Raw genomic sequence first — 17191 nt, 5'->3', positions numbered from 1 at the left:
AGGCCCTCTCCATTCTAAGAAAAACATGTTCTCAGTAATCTAGTTGAGCATTTCTAAAATGTTTCCTTTTTTAATGCATCCTTATGTTTAATGACATACTTTAAATCAAATAATACAAAAAGACCTATGACGAAAAATAGCAACCTTCCCCACCCCCCACATCCATCAAAACTACTCCCCGGAAGCAATTATTTTAGCTATTTCCTCTTAAATTATTCCAAATAGTTTTATTTGAATATACTTACATACTTACACTGTTACTGAAATGTTTCTCACAGATATAAGACTTCATAAGATTGTAAAGAAAGAGGCAGTATATATATATATATTTTTAAATTCTCTCACACATTTAAAAGAAGGTGGGGAGGATAGTAGGAAATTTTAATGTCTGAAGGATGTTTTTTGCATTGAAAAATGTTTTTAAAAACTGCATGAGTCATATACCATCACTTTCTCATAATGATGATCTATTTTCTCAACAGGAATATTAAGCAAAGATGGTCAGAAAAATCAGATTGTCCATTCAACTGTTTCTTGCCTCCTCAGGGAAGAGAAAAGATAACTTTGGATAAGGATACTTTGTTGTAAGAGACTTGGTCTTTACCTTAGCTGGTTTATGTCATCACACTATTCATGAAGTTAAGGGCAAGGAAACCCACCATGTGAAACATTATTCCCATCCCAAACGATACAATTTGTCTGGTTTCTACAGTACAGATAATCCAAAATAGTAACACTCCAAAATAACGTACCTACAGAAAATTAGGAGTTAAGTATTTGCATTTTCTAATCAAATGGCAAATCAGACTTATTTAAACAGTTAAAATGTCACATTAAAATACCGAAGGGAAAAAATATTAAATGGGGCCATGTAAACCAACTCCTAACTTCCTTCTGCAATACCTAATTGCCTTGGTATTCTCTCTGTTAATAAAAACTTTTGAATAACTTCAATGTGAAGAACTGAAGTATAAATTTTAAACATTATCTTTTTCAATTTTAAAACGCTATATGACAGTTTCTGCAAAATAGTTCAGTCATGAAATCATATGCTTCAGAGGTACAACTAATATAAAAATCTGATACCTGATCGAGTCTAGGGAAAAGTACAAGCAGAGTCTGCCAGACGCGGTTTTTCACTCTGTGCTGCAGAGAATTCACATAGTAGCGTTTTTTGGACTTGGACACGAATTCATCCTGGAAAGGAGAAGGGAGGGAGTCAATATTAAATTATCTGTTGAACTAGTGATTAATGAAAAAAATCAATGACAACTTGAAATGTAAGAGGCTTAAATTAGGTACAGGGGCTTTTTGTTCCCCCAAAAAGCAGTTAGGAGGATGAGAAAAAGAATTGCACTTTAAAATATTTCAAACATTGACATTTTGGGCTGAATGATTAAGAAAAATAAAAAAAAATTTTAAATAAAACACTTCAAACACTGAACTTAGTTGCTTTTGTTTAACTTACGTGTTTTTTTTTTTTTTGGTTTTTCTCTTTTTTGAGGTGGAGTCTCACTCTGTTGCCCAGGCTGGAGTGCAATGGCGTGATCTTGGCTCACTGCAACCTCTGCCTCCCAGGTTCCAGCAATTCTCCCACCTCAGCCTCCTGAGTAGCTGGGATTACAGGCACCGCCACCACGCCCGGCTAACTTTTGTATTTTTAGTAGAGATGGGGTTTCACCATGTTGGCCAGGCTGGCCTCGAGCTCCTGACCTCAGGTGATTCACCTGCCCCAGCCTCCCAAAGTGCTGGGATTACAGGCATGAGCCATGGCGCCTGGCTATGTGTTTTTAAAATTGGAAGAGGGGCCAAAAAACTGGGAGCTATGGGTTCCAAGGGTGAGAAGAGATTGAGATACTGGACATATATATTGCCACATACTCCATGTACCTCACAGGCACATCTCACCTTGTGCCCCGTGTGATATTCACATTTGGAATACTGGTATCTACAATCTGATGCAAACACCACGAAGAAAGAAGCCACCGCAGTACGAGACAGTGCGAGGCGTCTCTAGGCATGATGTGTCTCTAGACACAAGAAAATGGCAGCACTGAGCCTTTCATAGTAGCAGAGAGCTCTCCCTGGCTTTTCATGGCTTGTGCCCCCTAAATTCAGCCAGCGGCAAGATTTGCTTTTATTACCATAACTATTAGTGCTTTGGCCATAAAGCAAGATGGCACTGAAGAGTGTATCAACTTACTCAAATGTCTTAAAAGGTGAAAAGTCATTCACCACCTCCAAAACCATTTTCACATCATGTAGATGATCCTCTTCTACTTTGTAACTTCTCTGACCTTTCTTCTTCCATAATCTCATTCTCTGCATTTTAGTGTATATAAAGTTTCATGTCAGTAGCTAAATTAATATAGATTTTAATGACTCCCAATGATGTTTAAAATCTTATAATCTCTAAGTAATTTCTGTTAAGAAATTTTCTTCTGATATAGGTGTGTTTAAGTTTCATATACTGCTCAACCTCAATGCAACTAAAAATGGAATCAGTAGGGTGGATCCCTCATGCATTCAGGGGAAGCATCTTCATGTCAAGAAAGCTGCCCTGAGGACCTCACCAAGTCACCATCCTCAACTGGAAGTTGAGAATTCTAAAATTCCCTTTCAGCTCAAAATCTTCTGTCCTTCTACTTGTTCCACTCAGTGTGCTCCTTTACTCAGAATATCTTTTCTCTATTTGTCTGTTTAACTCGTGGCTGGGTACTACTGAAGAAATGAAAAGTCACCAGCCACAACTGACTTCATTAAAAATATGTATTCCACACAATGGAGTACTATTCAGCCATAAAAAAGAATGAGATCCTGTCATCTGCAACAACACGGATGGAACTGGAGATCACTATGTTCAGTGAAATAAGCCAGGCACAAAAAGACAAACTTTGCATGTTTTCACTTATTTGTGGCAGCTAAAAAATAAAACAATTGAATTCATGAAGACAGAAAATAGAACGATGGTTGCCACAGAGGCTGGGAGGGGTAGTGGTGGTAGGGGGAAGGTGTGGGGATGGCTAATGAGTATAAAAATATACTTAGAATGAATAAGATCTAGTATTTCATAGTACAACAGGGTGACTACAGTCTACAGTAAGTTCTTGTACATTTTAAAATAACTAAGAGTATAACTGGATTGTTTGTAACATAAAGGATAAATGCTTGAGGTGACAGATACCTCATTTACCTGATGTAATTATTACATACTGTATACCTATATCAAAATATCTCACATAACCTATAAATATATACACCTATTATAGAGCCACAAAAATTAAAAATTTAAAAATATGCATTCCAGCTGTTTCTGGGCCTTCATGATTGCTAGACCAGTAGTTCTTAAACTGTATCAGCTCCAGAATCACAAGGACTCATTAAAGCAGAGTGCTGGGCACCACCCCCAGAGCTTCTGATTCAGTAGACTGGGGCAGAGCCTAGGAATATGCATTTCTAACAAGTTCCCCAGGGATGCTGTTGCTGCTGATCCAGAGACCACACTTTAAGAACTACTGCGCTAGACCAGCATTTTGCTTTTTCAAGTCTGTTCTCCAAAGCAGCTGCACTGTTTTGTATTCCTATTAGCAATGCACGAGGATTCCAGTTCTGCTACATCCTCACCAATGCTCATCATTTTTAGTTTGTTTTCTTAACAGCCATCCCCGTGGGTATGAGTGGATAGTATTCTGCCTGTGTGATTATTGCTGGCCTCTCCTAACTGTCATTTTTCTCTCTCTACTGGATCGAAATTTCCTTCAACATAGAAACATGCTCTAATTATCTCCCATCTCTAAAAAGCCCCCTCTTTAACTCCAGGTTCCGCTCCAGCAACAACTCCTTTTATTCCCTTCATACCCTTTCTAGGGTAAACTCCTAAGACAGTCCATACTCACTGTCTCCACTCGCTCAACTCCCATTTTCTTCTGAACCGGTTCTATTAGGTTCTCATCCCAGCAGTTCACTGAAATGCCTTTGTGGAGGTGACCGAGACAGCTGAAACCAATGGCCAGCCTGTGGCCTCCCCGTCCTCCATGCCACACTTCCTTTCCTCACTTGGTCTCCGGACAGTGTCCCCTCCTGGTATCCTCATTAATTCATCCAGAGCTCAGCCCAAATGTCACCTGATTAGACCTTCCTGCCCTTTTTAGACCTTTTTTTTTCTGAATTTTGTTTCTTTTTTTAGAGAGGTAGTCTCACTCACTGTGTTGCCCAGGCTGGTTTCAAACCACGGACCTCAAGCAATCCTCCTGCCTCGGCCTCCCAAAGTGCTAGAATTACAAGCATGAGCCACCATGCCTAGCCCTGACCCACTATATGAATAGTTAAACACATAACATGTATTTTTGTTATGATAGAATTCCCATACCCAGCTCCCATCACTTTAAACTCTACTCATCTTTTAGAAAACCAGTAACATACTATTTCCTCTGGGACATCTTCCTTGACTCCAATGCTACAGAAAGGGAATTGTTGCATAAAAACTATTTCCAAGGTTTTATATAATAAAGCTGATGTGCTACCTTCAGAAAAACAGAAGTACGATGAACACTCCTGTTTTAACAGAGGGACTGATATGAGTTCGGCAGTCATCCATATGTCCACACCAAGGTCAGAAAGGTAACTGTATCTGTCATTTAAACATACATGGGGAACAGAGCACCATGCTCAACTCTTCCCCTTCCTATTTAACTTGTCCCCAGATTTATTAAACCTGTTCTTCAGACACTATAATGTTCATTTAGAAATGATTTAGCAGGCTCAAAAACAACCTAGCTGGATTGTTTTCATGTGAATAAATAAGGAATTTTCATCAATCTTAGACAAACATCACACACCCAGATCTAGAAATAACAATACATTACAATGGAAGCAAATCCTGGGGTAATCTTTCACGGGTTCTCAAATCACAGCAATCAATTCCTAACATTTGAGGCCATTTTCTCAGTTTTTACTTTTTCATTCCATTTCTTACAGAAAGCAATGTATGAATATAGCACTGAAAACATAACTGGGGCCAAACACAGTAGCTCACACCTCTAATCCCAGCACTTTGGAAGGCCAAGGCAAGAGGATCACTTGAGGCCAGGAGTTCGAGACCAGCCTGGCCAATATGGTGAAACCCTGTCTCTACTAAAAATACAAAAATTAGGCCAGGTGCGTGGCTCACGCCTGTAATCCCAGCACTTTGGGAGGCCAAGGCGGGTGGATCACCTGAGGTTGGGAGTTCGAGACCAGCCTGACCAACATGGAGAAGTCCTGTCCCTACTAAAAATACAAAATTAGCTGTGCGTGGTGGCACATGCCTGTAATCCCAGCTACTCGGGAGGCAGAGGCAGGAGAATCACTTGAACCCGGGAGGCAGAGGTTGCAATGGGCCGAGATCATGCCTTTGCACTCCAGCCTGGAAGACAGAGCAAGACTCTGTCTCAAAAAAAGAAAAAACAAACAAAAAACATAACCGGGTTTGACTAGCACTGGAAAATACAAAGTAAAGTACAGATGGTACAGGAAAAACACTACCATTATTGTTCTCTAAAACCAAACTTGAGTTGGACAATTACTAACCAAGATATTTTTTTCTTTTTTCTTTTTGTAGAGACACGGTCTCACTATGTTGCCCCAGGTGGTCGCAAACTCGTGGCCTCAAGCAATTCTGCTGCCTCGGCCTCCCAAAGTGCTAGGATTACAGGCGTGAGCCACAGTGTGACCTAATCAAGACTGAATTAAAAATACAGAACATAAACTTTGTGTTTTCTCCTGACAAAAGATATGTAGAACTACATATTCTAGCAACATAAAGAGCAAATGTTGACCTCCGATTGTTAAAAACAAAGATAATTTAAAGTAAAATACACTTACTTTATCTAATAGCTTGATTGCAAGATCTTCCATAAACAACTTATGGGACATATTGGAGCCATCTAATAAACACAGGAATTTGATGGCACAAATTCTCACATAATGATCTTCTCTCTTAGTACTAAAAAAAGTAAATGATAAATTATGTTAATACATTTTGAAAACAGAAAGATAACAACAAATATTAGTTTCACATATCATAACATGATGAAAACCTCTCAAAAGTTTTCTAAAGTTAAGTAGGTCCGTACTTAATGGCAATACTTTTTAATTTAGAATAGATAACAGAAGATAACAAATGAATATATTACAAGAAGGGTCTATACAGAAAGTATGAATGAGCACCAATCCATCCAGATTTCTGGAGAATCGATGCACATGCTGCTGAATCTCGCTCAATAGTACCTTATCTGTGGACAAAACAGATCACAGCTCATGAGCCTGTCCCTGAAAGAGGACCACAGATACCTCCATTCACTCAGGGGCATGAATACGCATCAAACACGTCAAGGCCTGTCTCTACCATGCACTATCAGCGCACATTCTCCAACTGAGGGGCAAACTCGGGAAGCACTGTGCGCTCTCAACGCCCGGCATTTTCAGTAGCCAAATGTGGAAAGATAAATTAAGTGAAACCGTTAGTATGTTCACATTCCATGATAATTGTTATAATGTGAATAAATATTTTAATTTAACAACAAAGCAACTGTCTAGTAGAAATCACAATCAAATTATTTGGCAACCACCAACTAGAAAAAGTCACTTTTATTGCCACACCAAGCCAGCCAAGAAAAAATAACTAAAAACAATGAAAAAAATGTATATATTTAATGAGGAGTAACAGATGATTTAAAACGTAGTTAGGACTTTCAGAATAATAAATACTTTATAACTAAATATTATAATAATTTGATGTTCTAAACTCTAAAATTAGACTGAATGATACAATGCTATTTTAATCTTCTTTATAAACACACATACACATTTTTGAAAGCCATGTGAAAAAGCTACTTGACAAGCTCCAAAAAAATTAATTCAGTGGTTAGATAAAAATAGTCTTATCCCAGAAATCAAAACTTTAGGGCCTATCCCCTTATCGAGTTGCACACATTAACTATGTACAACTTTTTACATGTTAATCATACCTCAATAAAGAGTTTTTAAAAAACCAAAAAATTTTAGTCTGTTCCAAGAGTAATTCTATTTTGTGTGTAACTTGTTAAGCGGTGAATTTTAATTTCATATTAAACTTTACGCCAAAAAAAGGACTGGAGAATAAAGTGTCTATGCTGATGATCATCCCATCCCCGCAGAAGACAGACAGGGCTTTAAGCTCTCCACAGTCATTTCCTTGTTTATGCTGGACTCTGCACTAAACACTTTTAAAGTTTTGTCAAATTCTAGTGAATACTGAAAGATGTAAAGGCAATATATTAGCAAGGGACTATAATTTCTATCATACTTTTGAAGGCTCATCCCATCTTATTAATACATTAGATATCACTAGCAACATTTATTAAATTTAGCAAATAGAGAATGTTTGTCATATGACGTTAAATTTTTAATATCTCATTTATGTGAAGACAGAGAAAATCTACCATACTTACTTTTCCATAACAATATTTGCCGCACAGTCATGTCCAAGGTTTTCTATGAAGGTCTGTACATCCTGAACAAGTCTTTCCATAAAAAACATTTGATAAAGAACAACAGGTTTTAAATAGAAAAAAATTAAATCCCCAAGGTTAAAGTTAACGAATAATTTATATTCTTCTAATTGAAAGCCTCAAAATAAAGACATAATTCTATCCCCAAGTAGGCACTTAATATAAGTTATGACCAGCTGAAATAATCGCATCTTTTACCTTTGATCACGCCTAAACACAGTTCCAAATATACAAGCCTCAAGGATAAGTTCGCTATAATTTTTAGCACTTGATAAAGATCCTTGGGACACATTTGAAGCAGACACTATCCAAGACTGACAGCAGTAACTTATCAGTGTATTGAAGACTCCAGTCTTTATAGCAGACATTTCAATTATCTTGTACATAATCTGGAATAAAATACAATGCTCATTTTATCCTTTGATTTAGTTAAAAAAAAAAAATCAGTGCTGCTAAAAACTGTTACTTAGTGTCAACATAATCAGAATAGTCTAACAACTGTTAAATTCATTACTGTTAGAATAACTTTGCAAGATGATCAATAATCAGAGTGCTATTTCATCTCTTGATAATAAAAATAAATAAAACTTTACTGATAGTGATATTCAAACTCTTCAAGTGAAACAACTGCCCAAAGCAGTAGAATCAAAGGGGAAAAACACCTCACCCACACACATTCGGCTTCCTTTGTTTGCATTTTGCCAGTGGCCTTCCTTGGGCTGAGGCAGCAAAGACCAGCGTCTCTAAGTGTGTACCGTGGGGCAGAAAAGGATCAAGAAAGGCAACACAGGGCTACAGAGAAATAACGGAATCTGGCTCTCCCTGTTCCCCTGGGGATCAGGAGCTACACTGGAATTCCACCTTGATATGTTCCTGTCTCAGTGGCTGCAAATGAAAATACCTCCATAAACCAGCAAGACCTTTTGATAAGCGTTACAGTCAGAAAAATATTTCTCTACACACACACACACACACACACACACACACACACACACAAATAAAAAAAAAAAACCTGAGCCAAAGTGCAATGACAAATGGCGCCTGACATTTGCCTTCAAGTGTCCGGGTGAAATGAGACTGATTGTGGAAAGAGCATGCCAACTCCTACTCAACTCAGCAATCAATTACATTGTCATGGAGGAATGACCGGTGTTGCTAGATTATCTCATTTTTCCAAGAAATCCAGTTTTTCATACAGATTTCCCAACTCTCTTTTTTTTTTTTTTTTTGAGACGGAGTCTTGCTCAATTGCCCAGGATGGAGTGCAGTGGCGTGATCTCACCTCACTGCAACCTCCACCTCCTGGGTTCAAGCAATTCTTCTGCCTCAACCTCCTGAGTAGCTGGGATTACAGGCATGTACCACCACACCTGGCTAATTTTTGTATTTTTAGTAGAGACAGGGTTTCGCCATGTTGGCCAGGCTGGTCTCGAACTCCTGACCTCAGGTGATCCGCCCGCCTCAGCCTCTCAAAGTGGTGGGATCACAGGCATGAGCCACCGTGCCTAGCCAGATTTCCCAACAATTAAATGTTGCCAGGTAATCAAAAGTTTAAACACTGTATGAACCAAACAAATTGTTTTCTGAGGCAGATGTGGCTCCAGGCTACCGTTTTGTACCTTCTCTTCTACATCTGTCAGATATTCTCATTCTTACTCTTGATATTTAAGAAGGTTCAAAAATATTTTTGACTGAAGGAATAAAGAACCACAAATCTGAGAATATAACTCTCATGTTCCTCATGTGCTGAAGCTCACACACGTGAAAAGAAAAGCAAAAAGAAAAGAAAGGTAGTTACCTCTTTTATTTTGAAATATGCCTGGCCTTTGATTTTGGCAGCAATGGTAAGAATTTTGTTATCAAAAACAAACTGAACAAAAGCTTTTAAATTAGGCCAGAATATCAGCTGAGTGTTGCTTAAAGAAGATATAATTTTCCAAGCCATGTCAAAAGACTCCATGCAGAGTGATTCAGAGGAGGTCAGAAGCTGGTAGGAAAAAAAAATACATAGTTATTTTAGAAACTTTGATCGCCACTCCTCTAGTTCCTCTTCAATTCATGTTTCACTCTATGTTACCTTGGGAACCAGCACTTTCAAGCAATGGAACACTGGTAAAACTTGATCAGAAGAAAGAACGGTGAGGGCTTCTAGTGCAGACTGCAAAGTCCTGATTGGCATCTGAACGGCAGGCAGAAGCGGTTCCACAATTTCACTCCCTGTGCTTGGTATAAGGGTGTGATATTTTTTCAACAGGAAAGAGAGGCACACCCATTGATCATGAATATATTGTGCAACTATTTTTCCCCATCCTTGGGAAGATGACGATTCTTCTAAAACACTGAAATAAAAAATAAAGTTACTAGGCCATACTTCCCCAACTTGCCTCCACGTCTTTTGCACGTAGCACACTATCCTTCTAAAGGGGGGGTATACAGATATAAATGGTCATTATCAAACAGACTACCTACCAATAACTAAGGAAACCACATAAACCTTAATTTTCTAACTCCTCTGAAAGTAGGCACTTTTGCTCATGTTAAATGATTCAGAGAAAACTAGATGCAGAAAAGTCAGCAAGTCTCCAGCAACAGAAATGAATAACTCCAGTAACAGTTACACTACACTTTCATCCTGAATGGGGCTTCAGCTCCAAAATTCTGTAACTATATAAGCAATGTTGGGCAATCATGAACCCCCCCGATGACAACAGAAACGGATTTTTTAAGCCTTAACTTTCCCTGTACCTGGTACACTCCGAGGGGTGAGCATAACTGCTCTGCTCCTCTGCGTGGGGCTTCTGCAGCGTCTGATTGAGCTGAAGAGAGGAAAGGAAGCTTTCCAGGGGCCCAGCATGGAGAGAGTCCAGCTGCAGCTCAGGCTTCTGGTCTATGGCCTCACACACCATGGCCAAGGCAGCCATACTCACTGCTCTCTGAATCTGACTTCCAAGTGTTGGCTCCTGAAAACGAAATGTGACCATGTTTTATTTAATATGCGCAAGTCTTGATCAGTAAGGACCTCAGTTGCCAGTCTATGGAAAGCTCAGGCTCTCCTTTTTCCTCTTCCTGCCTGCTCCTGAATATCAGGAGAAATAAAAGGAAATCCAACACACATCATTCACTTCCACTACTTCTCTATAGATTGGCAGTGAACAATTTTAAAGTAGCAATAAGAACTCAGCAATTTAGATTAAGACAACAATGGGATCTTTTCATGTGGTAAACAGGTAACTGGAACTGGTACATGACAGATTTGCTGCGTACAGAACCCAAAGCTATGTGTAAGTCCTTCTCGACCTTTCTCCTACTCGCATACACATCTGCATGCAGCATTCCTATGGGTGAGCCTTATTTTAACTGTCTGCTGAAACGAATTAAAAAAAATATAAAAGACTCCAGGTTACAAATAATTCCTTCAATCAGCTGCACACTACTTTTGGAGAAGTCACCCAGCCCAGCAGTTAAGAGCTGGACTCAGGAACCACAAAGCCCAGGTCTGAATCCTAGCTCTGTGCTACTACCAGTATGAGTGTAGACATACTACACCTTAGTTTTCTCATCTGTAAAATGGGGACAGAGAAGAATCTGCTTCATGGGGTTACTGTGAAGATTACGCAAATGGGTTACTGCATGTAAAACACTTAGAACTCTACATGTAGGAAAGGAGGGTAGCCAAGACAACCTGGTCTATACTTAAAGAGAAAATCAACAATCTCTCACCAAGCTAGGAGTGCACGCAAGAAGTCAGACACAGAAAACAACAGCACTGAGAGACTACAGCAGTTCTCTCAAATACTGCCAACCAGTAATGTCTGTATCAGAAAGGAAATTTCTGCTTATTCCATACCCCTCCCTCACTCTCCAAAAATAAATCAACCATCTCTACAGAAAAATTTTACATATCAACACTGCCAACATATGAAATAGAATTTAGGGTTACCATTGGGCCAACTATGGTCCCCACTAACCTTAATGTAATTCAGTGAATTACTAAAGGAAGCCGATTTTTAAGAATAAGAGTTACTGTGGCATGGTTCATGGTTTGGTTGTATATTTAGAACTCACAATGTTCTTTCACAACACTAACAGACTAATAGGTACCAGACAGGATGCTGAAATATTAATCATCTTCCTTATCATTTCCTCCTAGAATAAAATTAAATTATTAAAGCAATCGAGTACCTTCTTTGTTTTTCTTTGTAGCCTGGACTAGTTAGACTGATTGAGTTCAACTTATTAAACACTTACCACATGTTAAGTGAAAATGGCTTTTATTGAGGCCTTTCTATCTGCCAGGTACGGTTCTAAAGATTTAACATGTATGAATCTTCTTTAATTCCCACATCAGCTCTATAATCCCCGTGTTGCAGGTGCAGTAAATGAGACACAGAGGGGTTAAATAATGTAGGTCACACAGTTAGCAAAAATGAAGCCAGAATTCAAACCCAGCAACTCTAACTCCAAAGCCTGTGCTCTTCATTGCTAAGCCTTATTGTGCTATGTCCAACAAATACCTTGACCAGGCGTGGTGGCTCACGCCTGTAATCCCAGCACTTTGGGAGGCCGAGGCGGGTGGATCACCTAGGTCAGGAGTTTGAGACCAGCCTGGCCAAAATGGTAAAACTCCATCTCTACTAAAAATAAAAAAATCAGCCAGGCAGGCACCTATAATCACAGCTACTCGGGAGGCTGAGGCAGGAGAATTGCTTGAACCCAGGGGGTCGAGGCTGCAGTGAGCCAGTGGCACCACTGCACTCCAGTCTTGGCAAAAGAGCGAAACTCCATCTCCAAAAAACAAAACAAAACAAAACAAAATGCCTTGAGACCAATCACGGTGGCTCACACCTACAATCCCAGAACTTCAGGAGGCTGAGGCGGACAGATCGCTTGAGGTCAGAAGTTCAAGACCACCCTGGGCAACATGGCAAAACCCCATCTCTATTAAAAATACAAAAATTAGCCAGGCATGGTGGCACATGCCTATAGGCCCAGCTACTCGGGAGGTTGAGATAGAACTGCTTGAACCCAGGAGGCTGAGACTGCAGTGAGCCAAGATCACACCACTGCACTCAGTCTGGGTGACACAGAGAGACTCTGTCTCAAAAAAAAAAAAAAAAAAATATATATATGCATACATTACTCCAAAAACAAGAAAGATGGAAATACACACTATGAATGAGGCATAAAGAGCAACAGGAAGATGAAAGAGAGTGAGATACTAATCGATGAAGACCGCTAAGAGAAAAGAGATTCCAGCTGGTCCATAAAAGGGGGGACCAGATGCTGACAAGCGTATACGGAGGAGAGGGCACCCATTCTCATGGAGGGACCAGACTGAATGACAGCCTCCAGGAGGAAGACAGGACACATGCTTGTGATTTGTAAAGCTCTAAGTAGCCTAGAGTGGCTGCAAAGTCATGGCACTGTGGGAAGGAGGGGGAAAGGCAGTGGACAGTGGACAGCTAGGCTGAAAAATGAGGTACGACACCAAGCATGGAGGGCAATAATGTCAGACTATAAAATGTCCTTTACTGGACACGTTTGGGCAAAAGACCTAGTACAGGTGAAATGTCTGTATCTAAATGATTTTAAGATCGATGCCTCTTATATGTTTAGTATTATATTAACAGCATCACCTGTAATCCCAGTACTTTGGGAGGCCAAGGTGGGTGGATCATGAGGTCAGGAGTTCGAGACCAGCCTGGCTAACATGGTAAAACCCGTCTCTACTAAAAAATACAAAAATTAGCCAGCCGTGGTGGCACACACCTGTAATCCCAGCTACTCAGGAGGCTGAGGCAGGAGAATCACTTGAACCCAGGAGGTGGAGGTTGCAGTGAGCCAAGATGGTGCCATGGCACCCCAGCCTGGGTGACAGAGTGAGACTCCATCTCAAAAAAAAAAAAAAGAGTATCAATCTTAACCACATCTTATCACCAGAGGGTACTATTTTAAAACTGAATTTTAGCTAATGCTTTGTATGGTATCAAAATAGTGTATAAGAAATGAATATGTATTCCCTGTACGCCTTATTCAAGAACTGCAAACCTGGAATCAAAGAGGCTTACCTGTCCACTGTCCATCTCTTGAAGATGCTGAATGGACGCATTTTTCAAAAGAGAAATAACTCTCCAAATAGGGTTACCTCTTTTCCACCCAACCTTCAAATGCAGATTTATAAGCTCGGTTAACACCATCAGGTATAAATGGCAACGGTCCAGATCTGAAACCTAAGACAAGGATTAAAACACTTACGGGTACAAGCAAGATTCACGATTTTCACAAAACCACAAGCCTTCAGGCAGGAAGTTTACTTAAAAGACCACAACAACTACACTGATGAGAAAATAAGTTCTTTTCTCCAAGCAGCCTTCCATAACCTCCCATGCAGAGCTAAGGACTTCCTTCTCTGTGCTTACACAGTGACTGTGCATTCAGCACAATTACGGTGCATTTCACAATTAAGTCATCTGTCTCCCCACCTATGAGGGAGACCTTAGATAGCAGAAATTACCATCTACCAATTCTTACGTCCCAGGGCTAGTACATCATAAATAGTAATGATAACGGTTATAGCAATGACTACTTCCATTGTTTACAAAAATCACTTCTCACAAAAAAGATCACTGTCCCACTTTCATAAGACAACTAAGTCTCAGGGAAGTTAAACAACTTGCCCAATAGCTCAGAGCCAGCAAGAGGGACAGCATTAAATGCAAATTTTTTGACTCATAAACCCAGAAAAAAATGGGTTCAGCTCTACTATGCACTAGCCCTGTGACACAGGACAAGTCATTTAACTCTTCATTACTAAGCCTTATTGTGTTAAGGTCTCATAATCCAGGTGGGGAGATGGGTGACTCAATTGTGAAATGTGCCGTAATTGTGCTGAATGCACAGTCATTGCCTAACCTTGTCCTTGTCCATAATATAGAGATAGTAATATTTATCCATCACAGGGTTTCTGAAGGTATCAATGGGAGAAACTATTACTATATTAATATATTATTACTATACCAGAAGAGGCCTCCTATGGCACATAGAAAGCACACAGGAAGTAATTTGATCGGTTTTTACTGAGCAACCACTGGATGCCTAGCACTTTGCCAGGTGCTAGGATACAGTGCAGGCAGAAGGTAACAATTACAAGACTGAACAAAAGGGCAAGAGTGAGGGATGAAGGTACCAGGGAGGGTTCCTAAGTTTTTGGCTTAAGAAACTGGCGGGATGGTGGGATATTCACTGCAACAGTGACCTGGAGAACCTCCTGTAGGAATGATGATGAGGGGGTCAGTTTTGAACACTGTGAGAAATTCGACTGACACCATCAGAGAGCAAGCGACTGAGGGTGTTAAGCTCAGAAGGGTGGTCTGAGGTGGAGACAGAGATTTGAGGGTCCCTGGCAGAACTGAAGCTGGGGATGCAGATGAGATCATCAAGTGACAGGGGAGAGAAAGAGAAAAGAAGGGGACAGGACCAAGCTTTAAAGAGCTCTGGCTTCAAAGGTTAGGAATCAGAGAATGGACATTCAAAGAAGAAATGGAAATAATGGCCATAAAGATGCAGGGGCTGGGGTAAGGAGAAACAAGAGAGAACGACATCATAGAAGTTAAACAGCGTTTCAAGCGGGAGGTGGTCAGCAGTGTCCACTGGAACAAAAGAATCAAGAAAAATACAGTTTGGAAAGTATCCATTAAGTTTATGACAAAGAGTCGCTGACAACTTTCGCGAGAGTCATTTCTGTGTTGTAACAAAGATAAAAGCCAAATTAGAATTAAATTGGGTCTGCTTAAAGAGAAGGACATAGGGTGCTAGAAGGGAACATGAAATTGAGAGAGGGTTCTTTTAAAATGAGGGACCCTTGGCTGGGCGCGGTGGCTCACCCCTGTAATCCCAGCACTTTGGGAGGCCAAGGTAGGCAGATCACCTGAGGTCAGGGGTTCAAGACCAGTCTGACCAACATAGTGAAACTCCATCTCTACTAAAAATACAAAAATCAGCCAGGCATGTTGGTGTACCCCGTGATCCCAGCTACTCAGGAGGCTGAGGCAGGAGATCGCTTGAACCCGGGAGGTGGAGGGTGCACTGAGCCGAGATCAGGCCACTGCACCACAGCCTGGGCGACAGAGCAAGACTCCATCTCAGAAAAAATTTTAAAAAATAAATAAATAAAATGAGGGACCCTCAAACCTGTTAAAATGCTCATGAAAAGAATTCAGGGGAAAAGCAGTCGTTGAAAACACAAGAAAGAAAGAAGATAATCAATAGTGTAAAATGCTTAAGAAAATGGAAACGGATGAAATCCCAATTTCCTTACTCTCTTGTAACAAAGGGAAAACAGGGAGGATGGATTCAGGTGTGGGTGAGCATATACCCTAAGTCCATACATCTGGCAACTGGAAATTGAGAGCATTCCAGCCAGACAGCCACTATTTCCTCTGTGAACTAAGAGAGGCAGTGGCGTAGCAGCTGCAGTGCAAAGACTCAATGCAGTGCAACTCTATGGCCTCACATTGGTAGGTTGAAATCGGCCGTGGAAATTGGTAAATACTACAGAGGTAGGCTCTTATTTCCCCTCGAGTCAGTCATTAAACTCTGACCAGCACACTACTGACAGGGGAAAGTGTGGGAAAGAATGCTATTAAACTCTAAGCTACTAAACAAACGTACTTAATTGGAAATTCTAATTAATTTATTAAAGAATGGCTTTTTCAAAACAATTTAAAACTATCATATATGGAATTACTTTTTAAAATCTTTGCACCTAAAAGATAAAATAACATCAAGCTTTCCCTTTAAGTTATATTTAGCTTCAAAATCCAAACAAACCAAAACATGTTATATAATGGGGCATCATATAAGCATAAGGGAGGGTCATTAAACTTCTTTTATATATGTTTGGAAATTTCCCATATAAAAAGGTAAAAATAATACTGAAGATAAAAAGTGGTATTGGAGCAAAACTTAAATTTTAAAGTTACTTAGATATTTAAATGACTTCTTGGTTAAATACATACACCAACTATGTACCCACAAAAATTAAAAATAAATAAATGACTTCTTAAAAATTTAGGTGTACTAGAATTCATATTAATGATTGCTTGACAAACATTAAGGAAGATAGAGATAAATATTCCCCACTCCAAAGAGATTTTCATAATAGTTTCCTTGCCTTTCTATAATAAAATCTCAAGTCTTTCAGTCGAATACTTGTATTTTTATATTTTCATACCTGTGTAAGCTGTCAAACAAATGTATTAACATTTAATTGGGTATTTAAAAACATTCAAATTATTTCAACATTTGTCCCCAGAGATTTTAAACAAACAAACAAAAATTGATAGACATATAAGAACTGGTATTTTCAAGGTATTCTTTAAGGGGAAAAGCTTGTTTAGATGTCCTAAAAGAACAATTATGTACAGTCTAGAGATAGAGAAGACAGCTACAGTCACAGAGCATCCTCTATACCTAAAAACTAATTGCATTTAAGAATCACTGATGGATTTTTAACACACGCACCCCCACTCAGGGTCCGGTCTCAAACCTGCCACATCAGAATCTCGGGATATGGGCCCAAAATGCACTGAATGTGTGTAGTACTTCAAATATGTTACATCATTTGAAACTCTCCAAACCCTTGGATGTAAACGGGGTGAGGC

At 39.6% G+C, this 17191-nt stretch overlaps 1 protein-coding gene across 5 annotated transcripts in view; it reads right to left on the bottom strand.

Annotated features, from left to right (window-relative positions):
• TARBP1 (TAR (HIV-1) RNA binding protein 1) overlaps window positions 1–17191 on the bottom strand; it is an 84350-nt gene that overhangs the window by 27289 nt on the left and 39870 nt on the right. For 4 of the 5 annotated variants that reach the window (XR_004434468.1, XR_004434469.1, XM_033200619.1 and 1 more), the window contains exons 14-21: window positions 13598–13759; window positions 10275–10489; window positions 9607–9868; window positions 9328–9516; window positions 7728–7918; window positions 7470–7541; window positions 5863–5983; window positions 1087–1197 (exon numbers count right to left, since the gene is read on the bottom strand). Coding sequence is in view for 3 of the 5 variants with exons in the window: in XM_033200619.1 (XP_033056510.1) it covers window positions 1087–1197; window positions 5863–5983; window positions 7470–7541; window positions 7728–7918; window positions 9328–9516; window positions 9607–9868; window positions 10275–10489; window positions 13598–13759 (1323 nt within the window). In the remaining 2 variants the exon portion in view is untranslated. The remainder of the gene's footprint in view (window positions 1–1086; window positions 1198–5862; window positions 5984–7469; window positions 7542–7727; window positions 7919–9327; window positions 9517–9606; window positions 9869–10274; window positions 10490–13597; window positions 13760–17191) is intronic. The other variant, XM_033200621.1, reaches the window with a different exon arrangement.

Source organism: Trachypithecus francoisi, unplaced genomic scaffold (assembly GCF_009764315.1).
Source record: "Trachypithecus francoisi isolate TF-2019V2 unplaced genomic scaffold, Tfra_2.0 Lachesis_group5, whole genome shotgun sequence".
NCBI lineage: Eukaryota > Metazoa > Chordata > Mammalia > Primates > Cercopithecidae > Trachypithecus > Trachypithecus francoisi.
Note: the sequence above shows the minus strand (reverse complement) of the source record. Positions and strands in the feature narration are given on the sequence as shown.